Source organism: Nyctereutes procyonoides, unplaced genomic scaffold, assembly GCF_905146905.1.
Source record: "Nyctereutes procyonoides isolate TBG_1078 unplaced genomic scaffold, NYPRO_anot_genome, whole genome shotgun sequence".
NCBI classification, from domain to species: Eukaryota; Metazoa; Chordata; class Mammalia; order Carnivora; family Canidae; genus Nyctereutes; species Nyctereutes procyonoides.
This window is the reverse complement of record NW_026575145.1, coordinates 14,612,949-14,630,997: the sequence shown is the minus strand read 5'-3', so window position 1 is coordinate 14,630,997 and position 18,049 is coordinate 14,612,949. Positions and strand designations below refer to the sequence as shown.

General features: G+C 37.6%; 1 protein-coding gene across 1 annotated transcript in view; it reads left to right on the top strand.

The window, feature by feature from the left end:
- The window catches only part of AKAP6 (A-kinase anchoring protein 6), a 482,960-nt gene that overhangs the window by 330,696 nt on the left and 134,215 nt on the right, over positions 1-18,049 (top strand). The window contains exon 8 of the mRNA XM_055309349.1: positions 10,297-10,445. Coding sequence (XP_055165324.1) covers positions 10,297-10,445 — 149 coding nt within the window. The remainder of the gene's footprint in view (positions 1-10,296; positions 10,446-18,049) is intronic.

Genomic DNA, 18,049 nt, shown 5'->3' with positions numbered 1-18,049 from the left:
TGATCATGTTGTATGATCCTTTTGATGTATTGTTGAAATCAATTTGCTAATATGTGTAGAGGATTTTTGCATTTATGTTCATTAGGGATATTTGCCTATGATTTTCTCTTTCCTTGTGTGTGTGTGGGGTGTATGTGTGTGTGTGTGGCTTCCTTAACCAGTTTTGGTATCAGGGTAATGCTAACCTCATAAAATGATTTTGGGAGCTCTCCATCCTTTTCATCTTTTCTGGAAGAGTTTCGGAACAATAGGCATTAAATCTTCTTTGAGTATTTGGAAGAATTCACCAGTGAAGCCCTTTGGTTCTAGACTTTTTTTTGTTGGGAGATTTTGGTTACCGAGTTAATCTCCTTTCTAGTAATAGGCCTGTCCGGATTTTCCATTTTTTTGTGATTCGGTCTTAGAAAATTGTACGTTTCTAGGAATTCATCCATCCCTTCTAGGCTGTCCAATTTGTTGTGGTATAGTTGCACATAGTAGTCTCTTATAATTCTTTGTGTTTCTGTCGTATCAAATGTAACTTTTTCTATTTAATTTCTGGTTTTATTTATTTGAGCCCTCTTTCTTTTTTCTTGGTGAGTCTAGCTAAAAGTTTGTCATTTTTGTTTATCTTTCCCAAGAACCATCTCTTAGTTTCATTGATCTTTTCTACTGACTTTTTAGTCTCTATTTCATTTATTTCCACTCTGATCTTTATTATTTCCTTCTTTTTATTAACTTTGATTTGCATTTCTTCTTCTTTTTAGATGTAGAGTTAGATTGTTTATTTGAGATTCTTTTTGTTTGTTTCTTGAGGTAGGCCTGTATTACTGTAAACTTCCCTCAGAACTGCTTTAGCTGCATCCCAAAGCTTTGGGTATCTTGTACTTTCATTTTCATTTGTCTCCAGGTATTTTTTTATTCCTTTGATTTTTTTTTTGTTGACCTATTAGTTGTTCAGTAGAATGTTGCTTGATCTGTACATATCTGTGATTTTTCCAGTTTTCTTCCTGTAACTAACTTCTTTTTCTGTACTACTGTGGTCAGAAAATGTGCTTGATAAGATGTGAGTTCTTAAATTTGTTAAGACTTGTTTCGTGGCCTAACATATGATCAGTCCTGGAGAATGTTCCTTGCACACTAGAGAAGAGTGTGTATTCTGCTTTTGGATGGAAAATTCTGTGTATATCTATTAAGTCCATCTGGTCTAATGTGTCATTTAAGACTGATATTTCCATATTGATTTTCTGTCTGGATGATCTTTCCATTGATGTAAGGGGTATTAAAAGTCCCCTATTATTATTTTATTGTTGTCAGTTTCCTTCTTTAGGTCTTTTAATATTTGCTTTATATATTTAAGAGCTCCTATGTTTGGTACATAAATATTTACAAATGCTATATCCTCTTGTTGGATTGATCCCTCTGTCATTATATAATGGCCTTCTTTGCCTTTTATTACAATCTTTGCTTTATCTATTTTTTCTGAATAGATTTAGAGGCACCATCTTTCTTTTAATTTATATTTGCATGGGATATCTTTCTTCAGCCCTTTAGTTTCTGTCTGTGTATATGCTTAGACCTGAAGTGAGTGACTTGTAGGCAACATATAGATGGATCTTATTCTTTTCATTCATTTAGCCACTCTATGCTTTTGACTGGAAAATTTAACCCACTTATTTTAAAAATAATTATCAATAGGTATATATGTATTGCCATTTTTTTGATTTTGTAGTTTCTCTCTGTTCCTTTCTACTGTTGTAGTTTGGTGATTTTCTTTAATGTTATGTTTAGATGCTTTTCTCATTATCTTTTGTGTATCTATTGTAGATTTTGGCTTTGTAGTTACCATGAGATTCACATGTAATACCCTATGTATACAACAGTCTTTTAAATTGATAGCGTCTTAAGTTTGAGCACATTCTGACAAGTCTACCATTTTACTCCCCTCCACAATGTGTTCTGTTTCTGATGTCCTACTTTACATTTTTTAATGTCATGTATCCCTTAAGTAATTATTATGGTTATAGTTAATTTTACTACATTTGTGCTTTAACCTTCTTATAACCTTATAAGTAGTAATCTACAACCTTTACAATATATGTGCTTTTACCAGTGAGAGTTTTACTTGCACATGTTTTCTTTTTTTTTTTTAAAGATTTTATTTATTTATTCATGAGAGACACACACACAGAGAGAGGCAGAGACACAGGCAGAGGGAGAAGCAGGCCCCATGCAGGAGCCTGATGTGGGACTCGATCCTGGAACCCCAGGATCACACTCTAGGCCAAAGGCAGGTGCTAAACCACTGAGTCACCCAGGGATCCCCCTTGCACATGTATTCTTGTTACTAGTTAGTGCCTTTTCTTTTCATCTTGAAGAAGTTCCTTTAGTATTACTTGTAAGGCCAACTAATGGTAATAAACTACTTTAGTTTTGCTTGTCTGAAAAACTCCTTATTTTTCCTTTAATTCTGAATCATTGCCTTGCCAGGTAGAATATTCTTGGTTTGAAGTTTTTTCCTTTTAGCAGTTTGAATATATCATGCCACTCCCTTCTGGCCTGAAAAGTTTTGGCTGAAAAATCAGCTGATAGCCTTATGGGGGCTCCCTTGTATGTAGCAAGTTGTTTTTTTTCTGTTGCTTTTAAGTATTCTCTCTTTAACTTTTGGCATTTTAATTTCAATCTGTCTTGGTATAAATCTTTTTGGTTCAACTTGTTTGGAATTCTCTATGCTTCCTGGACCTGAATGTCTATTTCCTTCTCTAAGTTAAGGAAGTTTCAACCATTATTTCTTCAAATAGCTTTTCTACCCCTTTCTCTCTCTCTCTTCTCCATCTATAATACTGATGCTATTCCTTTTGATGTTTTCCCACAGGTCTCATAAGCTTTTTTCACTTTTTAAAATTCTCTTTTTCTTATTGCTGTTCTATTTGGGTGAGTTCCACTGCCCTGTATTCCAGGTCACTAATCCTCTCTTCTAATTCTTCTAGTATGTTCAACTCATCTAGTGTATTTTTTCATTCAGCTGTTGTGTTATTCAGCTCTGTGAGTTCTGTTTGGTACTCTCTTATGTTTTCTATCTCTGTTGAAGTTCTTACTGTGTTCATTCATTCTCTCAAGTTCATTAAACATCATTATGACCATTACTTTGAACTCTTTAAGTAAGTAACTAGGGACTCTTCCAAAAACAAACTGGCATTGTTAATGTCTCCTTCAAAAGTTTAAATGACTCTTCTTTTTTTAAAATGAGAAATTGGATTTTATTGAGCTAAAACAAATTCCTACCCAAAAGATTAAAACTTGTTTTGAAGTGTATTGTGAAGATTACCACTGAAGACAATAGCTAAAGTTTTCATTCTATAGGTGTGTGATTGTTGTGGTGAGTTTCTAATATAATATATGGCATATAAGATCACTGTTAGCTGATAAAACATTATCAAATGATTCTTGAATTAAAGAAGATTTTCTCCCTTTTTCTCCTAGAGAAGTTATGTATTTCAATAATTTTCTTTTGTCAAAGAAAAAATAGTCTCCTTTCTAAGTGAGAATGAAGCCAACAGTTTCAGAAATCAAGCTGAGGCTGCAGCCTTCAAACAATCTGTTTTATTTCTTTGTACATTTTAAACCATTTCAGATTTTCAAACTCAGTTAATTTATTCAACCAATTTTTATAGAGTGCCTGTCCTATGCCCTGTGATGTGCAAGGTGGTATTGATACAGCAGCAAACATAGAATAAAGTCCTGCCCTAATGAGGCTTCTAATCCACTTGGGGAAGATGGAAAATACAATATAAATACCATCTTTTGGCTAGATAGAGTAAACATGTATGAAAGAGTATAGGGATTGCAGAGTGGTGGGTGTGAATTGAATTTTTAACCAGGAGATCAAAAAGGGACCTGAATGAGAAAATGACATTTCTGTGAAGACCTGAGGGAGGTTAGGGACTAGCTGTCATGCAAACAAGGCCAAGTGCCCTTAGAGCATAGCATGCCTACCAGCCCTGCCGGAGTAGGTCAAGATAGGATGAAGACAGGACTCAGGACTGACCATTGGCATGGAGAATGTGGACAAAAGCCTGATTGGAGTGTGTTCAAGAGAAAATAGGAACAGAATTGGACATAGAGCATATATAAAAGTGATTTTGCTATAAGAGAAATGGGGCTTTGGCCAGAGGACAGATTAGTGTCGGTGGTGTCGGGGGATTATTTCTTCTTCTTCTTTCTTTCTTTTTTTCTTTCTTTTTTTCTTTCTTTCTTTCTTTCTTTCTTTCTTTCTTTCTTTCTTTCTTTCTTTCTTTCTTTCTTTCTTCTTTCTCCTCACCAAGGGGAAAGCAACAGCATTTTTCTGGCTGATGTGCTTATGCTGATGAGAATAATACCGAGAAGAGGAAAGCATAATGCGGGAAAGAAGGACAATTTACTGCTGAGGTGATAATCTTTATGTAGATAAGAGAAGGTCTGGTGCACAAGTAGGGATTGGTTTTTAGATAGAAATATGGAGAGTTTCCACAGAAACAGGAGGGATGGAAGAGGATGTGGACCCTGATGCAAGTAGGCAGGTAGCTATGGTGGGAAGCTATGAAGTACAGTATGAATGTGCAGGTAGACCTAACAGCATGAGTTAAAAAAGAGAGACATTACTTTTAACATTCTCAGTATACTTAATCCAGCAAAGGATGCTGGGACATGCAGTGATAATGAAATAATTGACATTTCTTAACTATTTAGGTCTTATTCTCTTTAGGGCAAGAGTATGGGATATGTCTATATGTGATTATAAAAGTGATCTTGTGTTTAATCCTGTAAGGCTGTTAGGGAATTTGACCCCTCAAATTTATCATGGTTTAGCTATTTGGTTATTAGATACAATATCAGGGGGAAGTATGTGGTTGAGTAATTTTCTTCAGGCACCAAAGAAGGTTATTGAATTTGGATCACCACATACAAAGCCAAATTTAAATAAAATATTTTAGCACACTGTGTCTTCTGTTCTGATTAAGGTATTAATTTGTAGTCTGAATCTGAAGAGGAGTGTCCCTAGTGACTTAGGCTCTAGGTGCTTATAAAACAAAGTGAGAAACATACTATTAATGATAAGCAGCAAAGGAATAATACTCAACTTCAGATGAAAAGGCAATGTTTCCAACTTTATTATGTGTATTAGTCTGCTAGGATGACAGTAACAAAATACCACAGACTGGGTGGCTTGAATAACAGAAATTTACTTCTCACAGTTCTGGAGGCTGAAAATCCCAGATCAAGATGTTGGCAGGTTTGGGTTTTGGTGAGGCATCACAGCTTGGCTTGGAGTCGTCCACCTTCTCCCTGTGACCCCAGTATTCGCTGTGTGAATACTCTTCATCTTATAAAAACACCATTCCTATTGGATTAGGGCCTCAACCTTGGGACCTAATTTAATCTTAATTCCTTCCTTAAAGACCCTATCTCCAAATATGGTCACATTAGGGGTAAGGGATTAAAAATATGACTTGGCAGGGAGGAGAGTACTCAGTCAATAACATTATGTTAAAGGTGTACTAGAGGTACAAGTTACTGGAACCTCTTCAGCACTTATTTGGGACACTGACCTGATGGAAACTCGATTCTCTTCTCAATGCAGTGTTCTAAAAGTCTATCAGGAGGTAGGTTCTTTATGAGCATATTTGGACTAAATACATCAGATGACTCTCTTGCCATGACAGAAAAAGAAAGATGGAAAAAGATGAGGGCTTTCACAGAAACAATGACATCTTCTACTGGCATATTGTTGGATAGCATCCAAATTCCCTAATCTGACATTCTCTACAGCCAATCCCCTTCACTGTTAGACTCTTCATCCAAATGCCCCCAAAGCTCCAGCCACTATTCTCTGAACATGCCACATCCTTTCACAACTCTAGGTCTTTGAACAGACAAGTTACTTTGCCTATAAAGATATTTACCTGCTTCTTCACCTGGAAAAATCATACTCATACTCCCAGATCTGGTTCAAATGCCACCAGGGAACCTGGGTGGCTCAGTTGGTTAAGCATCTTGCCTTCAGCTCAGGTCATGATCCCAGAGTCCTGGGATCAAGTCCTGTGCAGGCCTCCCTGCTTGGTGGGGAGCCTGCTTCTCCTTATCCTGCTCCCCCTGTTTGTGTTCTATCTTTTCTATCAAATAAATAAATAAAATCTTTAAAAACAAAACAAAACAAAAAAACAAATGGCACCTCTCTCAAGCTTTTATTGCCCGTTCCTCACTTGCAGACAATTAGTCATTTTTTCAAGTCCCATCCTCCCCCCATATGCATCTCATGTGGAATACTTGTAGCTCTCTGTTGGCATCATTCCTTCCTCTACTATACTGTGGTCCCTTCTTTATCATTCTTCTTTGTATCCACAGTTCCCAGTGCAGTCCCTGACACCTGAGAATGGTCCAATGAACGTATGAGGAATAAATGGATGGATAGATGAATGTACAATTCATTTATTCAGCAGTTATTTACTGAGCCCCTCTCATTTTCCAAATACTGCCAAGTTGTGGGGAATACAAAATAGCAAAGGAGACAGACACAGCTTCATTATGGAGCTTGGAGTCTGGAGATGGAGACAGAAAAAAGCATAAACCAGTAAACACAAGAATTTTAAACTGTTATTTGCTGGGAAGGAGATTAACACTGTTCCAAAAGAGAAAAAAATAGAATGAATCTACCTTTGATAGGGTAGTCAGGGTAGGTCTCTATGAGAGAAAAAAATGTCAACTAAGAGCTGAAGGACGAGAAGACATTAGTAAGAGAATGTTCCAGAGAAAGAGAACAATATGTGCAAAGAAATATTTCCTGAGACAGGAAAGAGTTGTTTAAAGAACCTGAAAGTAGACAAGGATGACAGGGGCATGGTGATTAAGCAAGAGAGAAGTAGAAAAATGACATCTGAGGTAGGCAGGAACCAAACCTCTTGGAGCATGGAAGAAGTTTTGGGGTTTTTTTTTTGTTTTGTTTTGTTTTGTTTTTTTGCCTTGATCTGAATTCAGTATGCAACCAACTTATGTTTTAAAAAAACTACTGTGGCCATTGTAAAGGGAGATTGGAGAGGTAGGAATGGGTGAAGAGAGATGCATGTTAGAGATAATTGTACTGCAGGGAAGAGGAGACAAAGGCTTGGACTAAGCTGGCAGGAATCAGATTGGGCAGACAGACAAGAGAGACATTCTGGAAGAGGAATCAATGGAATTCAGAGAGTAAATGTCTGTGGGAAATAAAAGGAGTTAAGGATGACTTTCAGTTTTCTGACCTGAGCAACACATGGTGCCATTTGTTTGAAAGGAGAGATATACGTACAGAAAATTCTGAGGGATGTGGTGGGAATGAGAAGAGAGAGTTCTGTTTTGAATACTTGTGCCTAAAGTAAATCTAAGTGGCAATGTCAGGTGGTTGGTTAGATATGTAAGTGTGGAGCTCAGAGGAGAAGATTGGAAGCCATACCTGTATTGACTGCACTGAAAGTAATGGAAAATAGTATAAATAAAGAAAAGCAGTCCAGAATTAAGCCCTGAAGCAACAACAACCAGTGATCTCAGCTATGATTCAGAAATCAATCAATGAGCCATCTGTAAAACAGATTGAAGTTGGTGGAGAAGGAAAGAGGGAGAATGATTGAGAATCCATCACATTAGGTCAGCCAAAGGGTAATGCAGACCTTGAGTAGAATAAGTAAGAACTGATCTTCTTTCTGTCCCATCACTTTCTCATCTCACATCCTACTGTCAACCATTGCTTCCAGTTTTATATGTCCAACTTGGTATTTTCACGTGTTTACTGAACATCTTGTTTTGGCTATTTCACCAGTTCTCAAACCCAAAGACTCAAATCTAACTCATCTGTTTCATCCATCCATATTGCTTTTTTTATACACCTACTCCCATTGGTGGCATCATGGGGCTCTCAGTGACCAGGAAGCAACAGGTTGATCTGTCACAGGGTCTATTCTCTCTTGCTCCTTTTTATTTATCTTAAAAAGTAAGTTGCCAAATTCTGTTGATAGCACATCAAGAATGTTATTTAATCAAGCTGAGCTACCATTTGTAAAATATAGTCCAAAAGTATCCAGTATTATCATAAATGCTAATAAATAAAATTCTTTTAATCAGACATCCAATGTTACTATTTTTTTAGAAGTGTATTTTCTTCAAATCTTCCTCCTAAAAATTCATCTTTGGACTAAGATATAGTATGAGAAAAATTTAACCGGTCTGCAGAGAGATTTAGACTGGCAAAGCCATTCAACCTTAGCAGAAGGAGCTACTTTGGTTCTATTTTTATCATCACATTTAGGAATGAATCACTGAAAGCAGAGAGAGAAATAGAGATTGGTAGGAAAGACTTGGGCCATCTAACTCATCTCTTTGTTAGTCCAGGGAAGTTTCCTATGTCAAATGCCTGTGAGATATTGTGCAATAAAAGTCTTACATTGCAACATTTCAAACATTTTCATAAGGTGACTAATTATCCTCCAAGTTGCGCTCAGCATTGTTCTCTAAACTCTTTTCCATGTATCTCTGTCATATGAGAGGTGTGTCCCTTTGTACACAGAAATGGCAGAGGATCTCAAAGGGATGAGGTCCAATTATTTTTTCATAGTAGTGATATCTAAATTGAGCCGATCTCACTCTCAATGACTCTTTTTGTGACCAGTGACATATACATTTGTGAGGTCATTATCCAGAACAAAGAGTGGTCCAGCTTGTTGCCTTAGGGCGGTTAAAAATATATGGGAACCTCTAGGGATCAGACATGCCTCTTGATCCCTAATGGTGGAGTTACACAATTTGAATGGGGTTTCCACTAGAATACTTGGTGTGGGATGATCTCCTCGTTATCCCTACAGCCTTGAGGAGGGGCATTGGGGAGGATTATTGCTTTTAAGTTCTTTGACTCTCAGTTACCAGTTAGTTTGGGCAAGAAAAATTCACATGAACCAACATACAGATTACAGTTTCTAACTGATTTCCAGAACTTCAATAAGAATATAGTAATTTGAGCATTTTTTTTAAAGTTTCTCCTCCGTAGTCTAGACTGTTCAGAAGTAGAAATTGTAGAAAGCAACAACAAAGGAACTCCAGAATGGTTTGAGATCTTACACTTCATAAACTGCCCATTTCATTTACAGAGTCCTGATTTGCTCTTTTAAGCAGCTGCCACTTTATACCTCTGGTTTTGTTATTTTATTTATTTATTTTTTTTTCTTCTTCTTCTTCTTCCATGGTCAAGTCTATAAAGCCAGGGATCATGCAAAAGGCCTTGGTTGGCTCACAAAAAGTAGAAGGTCATGTCTGACTTGGCTTTTCTTAACTATTACAGAATTCTGGCAACTACCCAACAGCTGACCCAGAACTGTCTTTAACACAATATGTAATTAAATTAGAAAGAAGTAGCAGCTTTAAGGCTTATCAGAAATGTTAACGGACGTGCTTGGATTTAGTGAAGTAGGCCAAAAGAAAATAAGAGCTGCTTTGGCCTACAGTGCACAGGAACTCAGCATTTCCCCTCCCTTTACCCTGGGCAAGCATTCCGGGTCTCATCTGGTGTTCTGGGGAACCCTAAAGCCACAGGGATCATAACAGCTGCAATAAATAAAGCATCTATTCAATACATTTCCATGCCAAATATTATTCAGCATTCTTTTAGCCTTGGTTTGATAGAAAACAGCATGGTGAACTTACTACCTCTCTTTACTACAGTAAGCCCCAAGTAACTATGAAGGATATAACAATTCAACCCAACATGTAAGCAAAATCACTATTCCTTCTATTTTAAACTTAAGATGATAACACAGAGGACCCCTCAGAATGTAATCAAAGAAGTCTGTTGTCACTATTGAAGATGTATTAGAATTAGTACTTGGCTTTTTTTATTCTTCTCAGGGAAGATAATGAGAAACGTTCAGAATCTGTGTCCACGCAAATGTATGGGTTGGAGGGAGATCTTTAAAAAATAAATGTTACATATGTGGCAATATGAAGAAGAATATTATTAAGGAATTTCACAGAATTTTTATGTAAAATCTCATCATACAGTATCATGATCTCAGGGATATTTTGTGATATTTACTGAGTCTTCTGAGAGTTCATTTATTCAGGTCATATTTTAAGGAGGGACTTATAGGATTCAGATCTAAAATATAATTCTGTAATATGCCCAGCTGATCCCATTAAATCCAGCCCGAAAAGGAGCAGTATAATGATGTGAACAATTCCCATTCTTTGCGTTGTTACACCTCACTTGAAATGCATTCCTTGAGGATTAAAACAGCAATCCCTCTTTGTTTCTCTCTCCAGGCTGAGGTTCAACTCTGCTACCTGGAAGCACAAAGAGATGCTGTTGAGCAGATGTCCCTCAAGCTGTACAGCGAGCAGTACACCAGCAGCAGCAAGAGGAAAGAAGAGTTTGCCGATATGTCAAAAGTTCATTCAGTGGGAGGCAATGGGTAGGGAACTCTTCTTTTTGTTGTTTTACTGTCACCAGTCTCTACTCTTTCAATGATTCTCCCCTACCGGGTGTTCAGCAAGCATTTCCTCCTTAGTGGGCATATCAGGAGAAGCTCAGGAGAGTAGGCATCTGTGTTCTGTTCCATTTGTGTGAGAATGGGAGGCTGTGGATTTTATCCGCCCTTGTCATTTACCCCAGAACTTCCTAACTCTGTTGTCATTTTTTTTCCAAAACAGCTTTTTTACTAGTTTCAAATCTCCATTTTGAAGCAGAGATGGTAGGAGTGATGTGTGACTGTGGCGTGCCCATGGTGTTGGTCTTTCTTCTTCGTAAATGTTTTTTCAGTGTTTCTCCCCCTTTTTAAACTTTGCCATTTATTTCAAAGTCTATCCAAGGAATTTTAAATATCAAAACCTCACTGGAAATCTGGTAGAACATAATTTTCCTGAAACCATAGCTGTTTAATTAATAATCCTTTAGAGACCCTGGGTTAGCCAGTTGGCTTCACATAAAGTCAATTGGAATAACAGACTAGTCCTAGAATGGTCTATCATACATGAAAGGACCGAACAAGTTCAGTGACCCATCAACAATTTCATTCAGCCTGAGACATAAGACTCCATTTGCCTTATACTAACTACCCATACTATTAAATAATTAACTCATACATCCAGATATTTTCAAATGACTTTAAAGTTATTTAAATATTGTGTGTGTATTTTTTCTTTTTCTGTCTTTTCTGGCTCAATTCTATTATTTTATAAATAATTACCAAAGAGTAAAAGAGTACTAATTAAATTTAATTATTTCATTATTTTAATGACTTAATAATAAGTATACTCATAAAAATGGAAACAATAATCTATTTCACTTTTATACTTGAGCCAGACTTATGATAAAGGGAAGAAATCATTCCCCCAAGTTCCATTACATGTTAATAAGCATTATATAAACCTATGGCATATAACTGTAGTCACAATATTCCCTGAAAAGTCAGGAGGAAAGAAATCTTTTCATGCACTTATTTGCACTTATATTTTAAGTGCTTATAGTTACAGATAGTTGGGGATAAATTAAGTACTGATTATAAATTCTGTCTTGTGATAAAACCCAGGGTCTAAGAATCCAGGGAAAGGATAAGAGTTCTAATTCTGCTTAGGAAATGGCAATGGACTTTTCAAGTTTTCAAATTTCAGATTTTCAAATCTATATAAATTTGCTGCCCTCGCTAGACTATTTTATACATAGACACATTATGAACATATCTGATTTATCTTAGATGACTCAGTAGACATTCATAAGTATTTAGAAGAAGAAAAGAGTAGCAGCAAATAACAAAGAAAAGGTTAAATCTTGGAGCAAGAACAATAAGCTGTTTTGAGGCTTTAACGTGCTTTAGTTCCTCTCAATGCCTAAATAGTCTTTGGTGTAGATGCAAGCACAAACTCTAGGTCACATTTTCATGTTTTCTAAAAGCCCCAAGGACTGAGCGGGCACCACGTGCTTCTGACCTCAGATTCCAAGGACTCAACCTGAGTACTTACTCTGGGTTCCACAAATCATAAATTTGCCCTGGGAATTGCTTAGTTAACAACAAGCATTGTTCTGTGAAGTGGGAGTAGGTGAACTTGCCTGATATCCTTTGTTTATGTTCGTTGGGGTGCTGAAGGCTGTGCATTGTGCAGAAATTTAAGAGTGTGCTGAAGAAAAGGCAGCTATTTAATACTAGGGACAAAAACCATATACTCCTTTTTATTTTCTGTTTACATACAGAAAAGCATTGTTGGAGGAATGCATGTGGGTGAGGTTATCTGGGGTGTCCTGCCCCCAAGACTCCCTGCTCCCACAGTCAAATCCTTAATTCCGGAGCCTTAAGAACACAGTCTTGTAAAATTATCTGCTCCAATGATACATAAACTTCATTAACTGTTCCTTTTGTTGTGTAGAATGAGCATTGTTTCCAATAAGCAACTGTGGGAATAGTGTGGGCTTTCTAGGGTCCTCATTCCATATACAGACATCCAATCCACTAAAGAGAAAATTAAGCTGGTGATACAATTCATATATTTTTATTTCCTCCCCATGTCTACATGCATACTAGGAGTTTGTGGTTGAAAAAAAATGTATAGGCTATGCCAGGGAAGATTCAGCTGCTAGGTAGAACGATGATCTTAAATTTCTAGGAAGTTTACATAACCACAATATTGCTTAGACATGAATTTGCACCTCTCTGGCTTGATAAAAAGTTGGACATCAAGATGCTTGAACAGAGCTTACATACAACTATGAACTGTGTGTCTAACAGTCATGAATATGTGTGGTGGAAAGATTTTCCTGAATGTATGTGAGGCTGTCTGAATGCTAGTAACAGAGTTGTTTACCTATGGGAGACATTGGCACTGGCTCTACATTGCAAAGTGGGAAACCATGGCTTTCTGGAGGGACATGCAATGCATGAGTCACCGATGATTCTCTATGGGAGCAGATTGGTGCTTTTTGATTCCTGGCAATCTACATGAAAGCATTTACAAAAATTGTTTGGTTTCTTTTGCCTGGTAAATATTCACTGAAGGCCTACTGTGTGAATGGCATGATAGTCTGAGCAGAGTTTGTCAAGAACACTTACCTTTTGTATATTTTGTAAAGTGTAACCATCTTTCTTCCTGACACGTTTTTCTATCAAGAGGTTGTCTGATTTCATTTTTTGAATTTTAAAGATGCTATTTAATTCATTAAGTAGCATCCTACTCGCTGTCAAGACTTACTGTCGATCACAAACCATGTCTTTTGTTCAGTTTATAAATGATAGAACTGGAAGGCAGAAAGGTGAGGTGACTGGCACGCCCAGGATGATTATCTAAATTGGAGCTAAGATCTCAATGCAGAGCCTTTGGTCTGAATGCAGTGGACAGTTCATCAAGTCATGCTTTGCTTTTTCTCTGAGGATTTCATTCAGACTCCTGATAACAATTTTTTCCTCTAAATCCTATGTTGTGCATATTCCATAGTGTATGAAATTAAATTATGACATTTTTCTACTCTGGAGAAATTGAAGAGTCTTAAGGAGATTTGATTAAAGCCACAAGGAAGTTTGGGCAAGAACATTGGGAAGTAAGCTTAAGTGAAAACAAAACTGACTTAATTCATTAATTTGCCAAATATTACTAATATGAAGTGCAGAGATTAAGGGCAAAAAGGAGAGGCTCATGGTTTGGTAAAAGGAGCCAGTTTGTAGGCAGCATGGAATAAAGTGCTAAATTAGAAATCTTTTATTGGGTAGGGGCTGTGGCTCATGGAAGGCAGACCTCAATTCTGACTGCAGTGGGAAGAGTTGGAGCAACTCAGGAAAGACAGTAGAGAGAGGACTGTGGAGACCACTTTTGAAAGAATGCTTGGTCAGTGATGTTGAGCATCTTTTCATGTGTCTGTTGACCATCTGTACGTCTTTGGAAAAGTGTCTAGGTCCTCTGCCCATTTTTTAAATTGAATTATTTGGTTCTTTGGTGTTAAGTTGTGTAAGTTCCTTATATATTTTAGATGCTAACTTTTTATTGGATAAATAATTTGCAAATATCTTCTCCTATTGAGTAAGTTGTCTTTTTTTTCTTTTTTTGATGGTTTCCTTTACTATGGTAAAGCTTTTTATTTTGATATAGTCCCAGTCGTTTATTTTTGCTTTTGTTTCCCTTGCCTTAGGAGATATGTCTAGAAATTGTTGTTATGGCTGATGTCAGAGAAATTACTTCCTGCCTGTGTTTTCTTCTAGGATTTTTATGGTTTCAGGTCTTATATCTAGGTCTTTAATCCATTTTGGATTCATTTTTGTGTATGCTGTTAGAAATTTGTCCAGTTTGGGGGCACCTGGGTGGTTTAGTCCATTAAGCATCCAACTCTTGATTTTGGCTTAGATCATGAACTCAGGGTTGTGAGATCAAGCCCCACACTGGGGCTTAAGAGTCTCTTGGTATGGAGCCTGCTTAAAATTCTCTTTCCCTCTCCCCTCTCTCCTCCTTTCACTCTTTCTCTCTCTAAAAAAAAAAAAGAGTCCAATTTAATTCTTTTGCATGTAGCTATCCGTTTATTGAAAAGACTGTCTTTTCCCCATTGTATGTTCTTGCCTGTGTTTACTGCAGCATTATTTACAATAGCCAAGACACAGAAGCAACCTAAATATCCATTGGTAGATGAATAGATAAGGAAAATGTGGTACATATACACAATGGAATATTAGATAGTCATATTACACAGAAAAGGATGAGATAACGCCATTTGAAACAACATGGATAGACCTAGAGGGTATTAGCTAAGGGAAATAAATCAGACTGAGATAGACAAATACCATAAGATTCCACTCATAAATAGAATCTTAAAAAATGAACAAACAAAAAAGCAGAATCAGAATGATAAATACAGAAAACAAACTGATGGCTGACAGATGGGAGAAGGTAGGGGATAAGCAAAATGGGTGAAGTAGAGAGGGAGATATAAACCTCCAGTTATAGAATAAATCACAAGATTTAAAAAGCAGAATGTAAGGAATATAATCAGTGATATTTGTAGTAATAGTGATGTAATGGGACAGATGACTAGCTATACTTATGGTGAACATAGCATAATGTATAAACCTGTCAAAGCACTAAGTTGTATGCCTGAAACTAATGTAACATAGTATGTCAACTATACTCAAATAAAAAAAGGCGGGGGGAGAAAGAAGGCTGGGTCAGGGGAAACGCTTTTCAATTTAATCTGAACAAGTGTTTATTGAGCACCTACAAAGACAGACCATGTAAATTCATGAAATTTACACTGACAGCAAGGAAGTGTTACAGTAAGCCAGCATTTGAAGCAGAGGGTGCTAGAGGAGCTCAGAGGAACAGGGTGGACTCCATGAGGCAAAGCTACATCTGTCATGCTTACCATACTCTGCCCTGTATCTGCTACAGTGCTTGGCATGTGCTAGATGCTCAGTGAATGAATACATAAAAGAGTAGCTAAAATTGGTGTGGGGGTCAGGGAGAGGGAGCAAAGATCTGGAATCATCAGACTGCCTGCTGGTTCCATATGACTGGAAAGCAGGGTAGAAAGTTGGGTATATGTGAAAAATAAGGCTTGGGAAGAAGGTGAAGTCCAGCTCTTGAAGTTAATCATTGAATTCATGGTTCTTAACCAGGATAGTGCATCAGAATCACCTGTGGAACCTTTAAGCTGAGAAATGCCTGCCATCCCCCACCCACACTGAAAATTCTGATTCGGGAGGCAGGCATGAGCCAAGGATATAAATATGTTCATTTGCTCTAACGTTCATTTCTGGTTGAGAATCTTTGCACTAGTGGTCTTCAAAGTGTGTTTTCTGGACCAGCAGCATCAGCATCTCCTGGGAATTTGTTAGAAATGCCAATTCTCAGTCCCACTCTGGACTTAACTAAATTGGGAAGTCTAGAGCTGGGGACCAAGCAACCTTTGTTTAATGAGCCCTCCAAATGATTCTGATGCTTCTGTTTGAGAAACACTGCTTTTGTCAATGAAGATTTTAGTTTAGAAATTAACCGAGAAATTAACTGAGAATCCAGGAGACAGGATTGGAGACTAAAGCCAGAAAGAACTGATGACCCATCAGATGAGGGAATGAGAAAGAGAGAAAAGAACTACTCTGAAGTTCTAATTGCTAGTTCAGGGAGGAGAAAGAAAATAGGAGGATTTGGGGGGGTGCCTGGGTGGCTCAGTTGGTTGAGTGTCTGCCTTCAGTTCAGGTCATAATCCTGGGGTCCTAGGATGGAGCCTTGCATTGGCTTCCTGCTCAGCGGGCTCCCTGCCTCTCTCTTTTCCCATTCCCTGCCTGTGCTCTCTCTGACACTCTCTCTCTTTCTCTCAAATAAATAAATAAAATCTTTAAAAAAATGAAATAGGATTTGGATTCAAATGGCTTTTGTGTCATTTATATTGAATATTTGTTGAACAACCATTAAGTGCAGGCTGTACTGGGGATGTAGAAACAATGGGACATGGTGTGTGGCAGATGTATATAAATCAGGAAGACCTTCCATAAGTGTCATGGAATATGTCTCAGAGTCAGAAATGGCAATGAGAATGCTTCCTATGGAGGCAGCAGTGTATACAAACCTCTAGAACCAGTAAAGGCTGCCCAGAATGTCAGTTTTGAAACAATATTCTGGCAGTGGTGTGAAGAATAGATTGGCATGGGCAAGAGTAGGCAATGCTCATTTAAGATGCTATTCCAGTCATCCAAATAAGAAATAGGGCCTGACCTAGGACCGTAGCAATGGAAGCTGAAAGTTTCTAATGGAAACTGAAAGAAGGAAGTTGAAGACAGGCCTTGGACACCAAGTAGGTAGGGGGCATTAAGGGAAGGGAAGTTTAAACATGAACTTCCATGGGGCACCTGGGTGGCTAAGTGACTGAGTATCTGTCTTTGGCTTAGGTCATGATCCCAGATTGAGTCCTACATGGAGCTCCCTGTAGACAGCCTGCTTCTCCCTTTGCCTATGCCTCTGCCTCTTTCTCTGCATCTCTCACGAATAAATAAATAAAATCCTAAAAAAAAAAGAATGGACTTCCATGATTCAGGCTTGTGCCCTCTGGCAAATGGACATGTCTTTCACTGAGGTGGGGAAGAAAAGGCAGTTGCAGGAGTGGGGGGAGGGAGGTTGAATGTTTGGGACATAGTTCTTTTGATGGTCTGTGGAATATTCAAGTGGAAATGCCCAGGAAGCAGATCTGGAGCTTAGGATTTTTGGGCTCCTCAACCATCAACAAGGACAATGTGGTAACTATGGGGTAGCAGAGGCTGAGAGAGGTAGGTGACTCTATGGTGAACTGCTCCCCCACTGAGGTGGACATAATGTTATTTTTAAGGAATGCTTGTTTTAAAAAAGTATGGATAGTCCAAACATTTTTATTTCAGTTGGAATCTTTCCTGCTATATTATGCAAGTCTTCCAAAATAAAAATTCTGTCATTGAGAATTCTAGGTGGTACCCTGACTGGCAGGAATTTAGAGCTACAGTCACCTATTATTTTCTGTCTCAAAGCTGCAGGTAAAAGCTTCTGATCCCAGATATTAGAGTGAATTAGGACTGCTCATATAGCTTCTTAACTACACAAATCACATTTACCTTTAGGGATAGTCATGAATTCCCTGTAGTCTAATTTTTTAAAGGAGGAGAGAGTGTGTACTAGTTTAAAAATTAAAGACCTTAATTCAGGTTGGCACTCTTCTGCTTTTTAGCTATGTGACCTCGACTGGGACACTTAACTTCCTCAAGATGCAATATCTCTCTCTGTAAAATGGGCATAGTTATCCCAGTCTACTTCATATTCTTAAATTAAAAAAATTTATTATCAAAGTATAGTTGACATACAATGCTGTATTAGTTTCAGATGCACCACATAGTGATTCAGCAATTCTACACACTAAGCAATGCTTATCCTAGTAAGTATAGTTATCACCTGTTACCATACAATGTTATTACAATATTATTGACCATATTCCATATGCTATACTTTTCATCTGTGACTTATTTATTTTATAACTGGGAGTTTGTACCTCTTAATCCCCTTCACCTATTTTGCCCATCCTCCTACC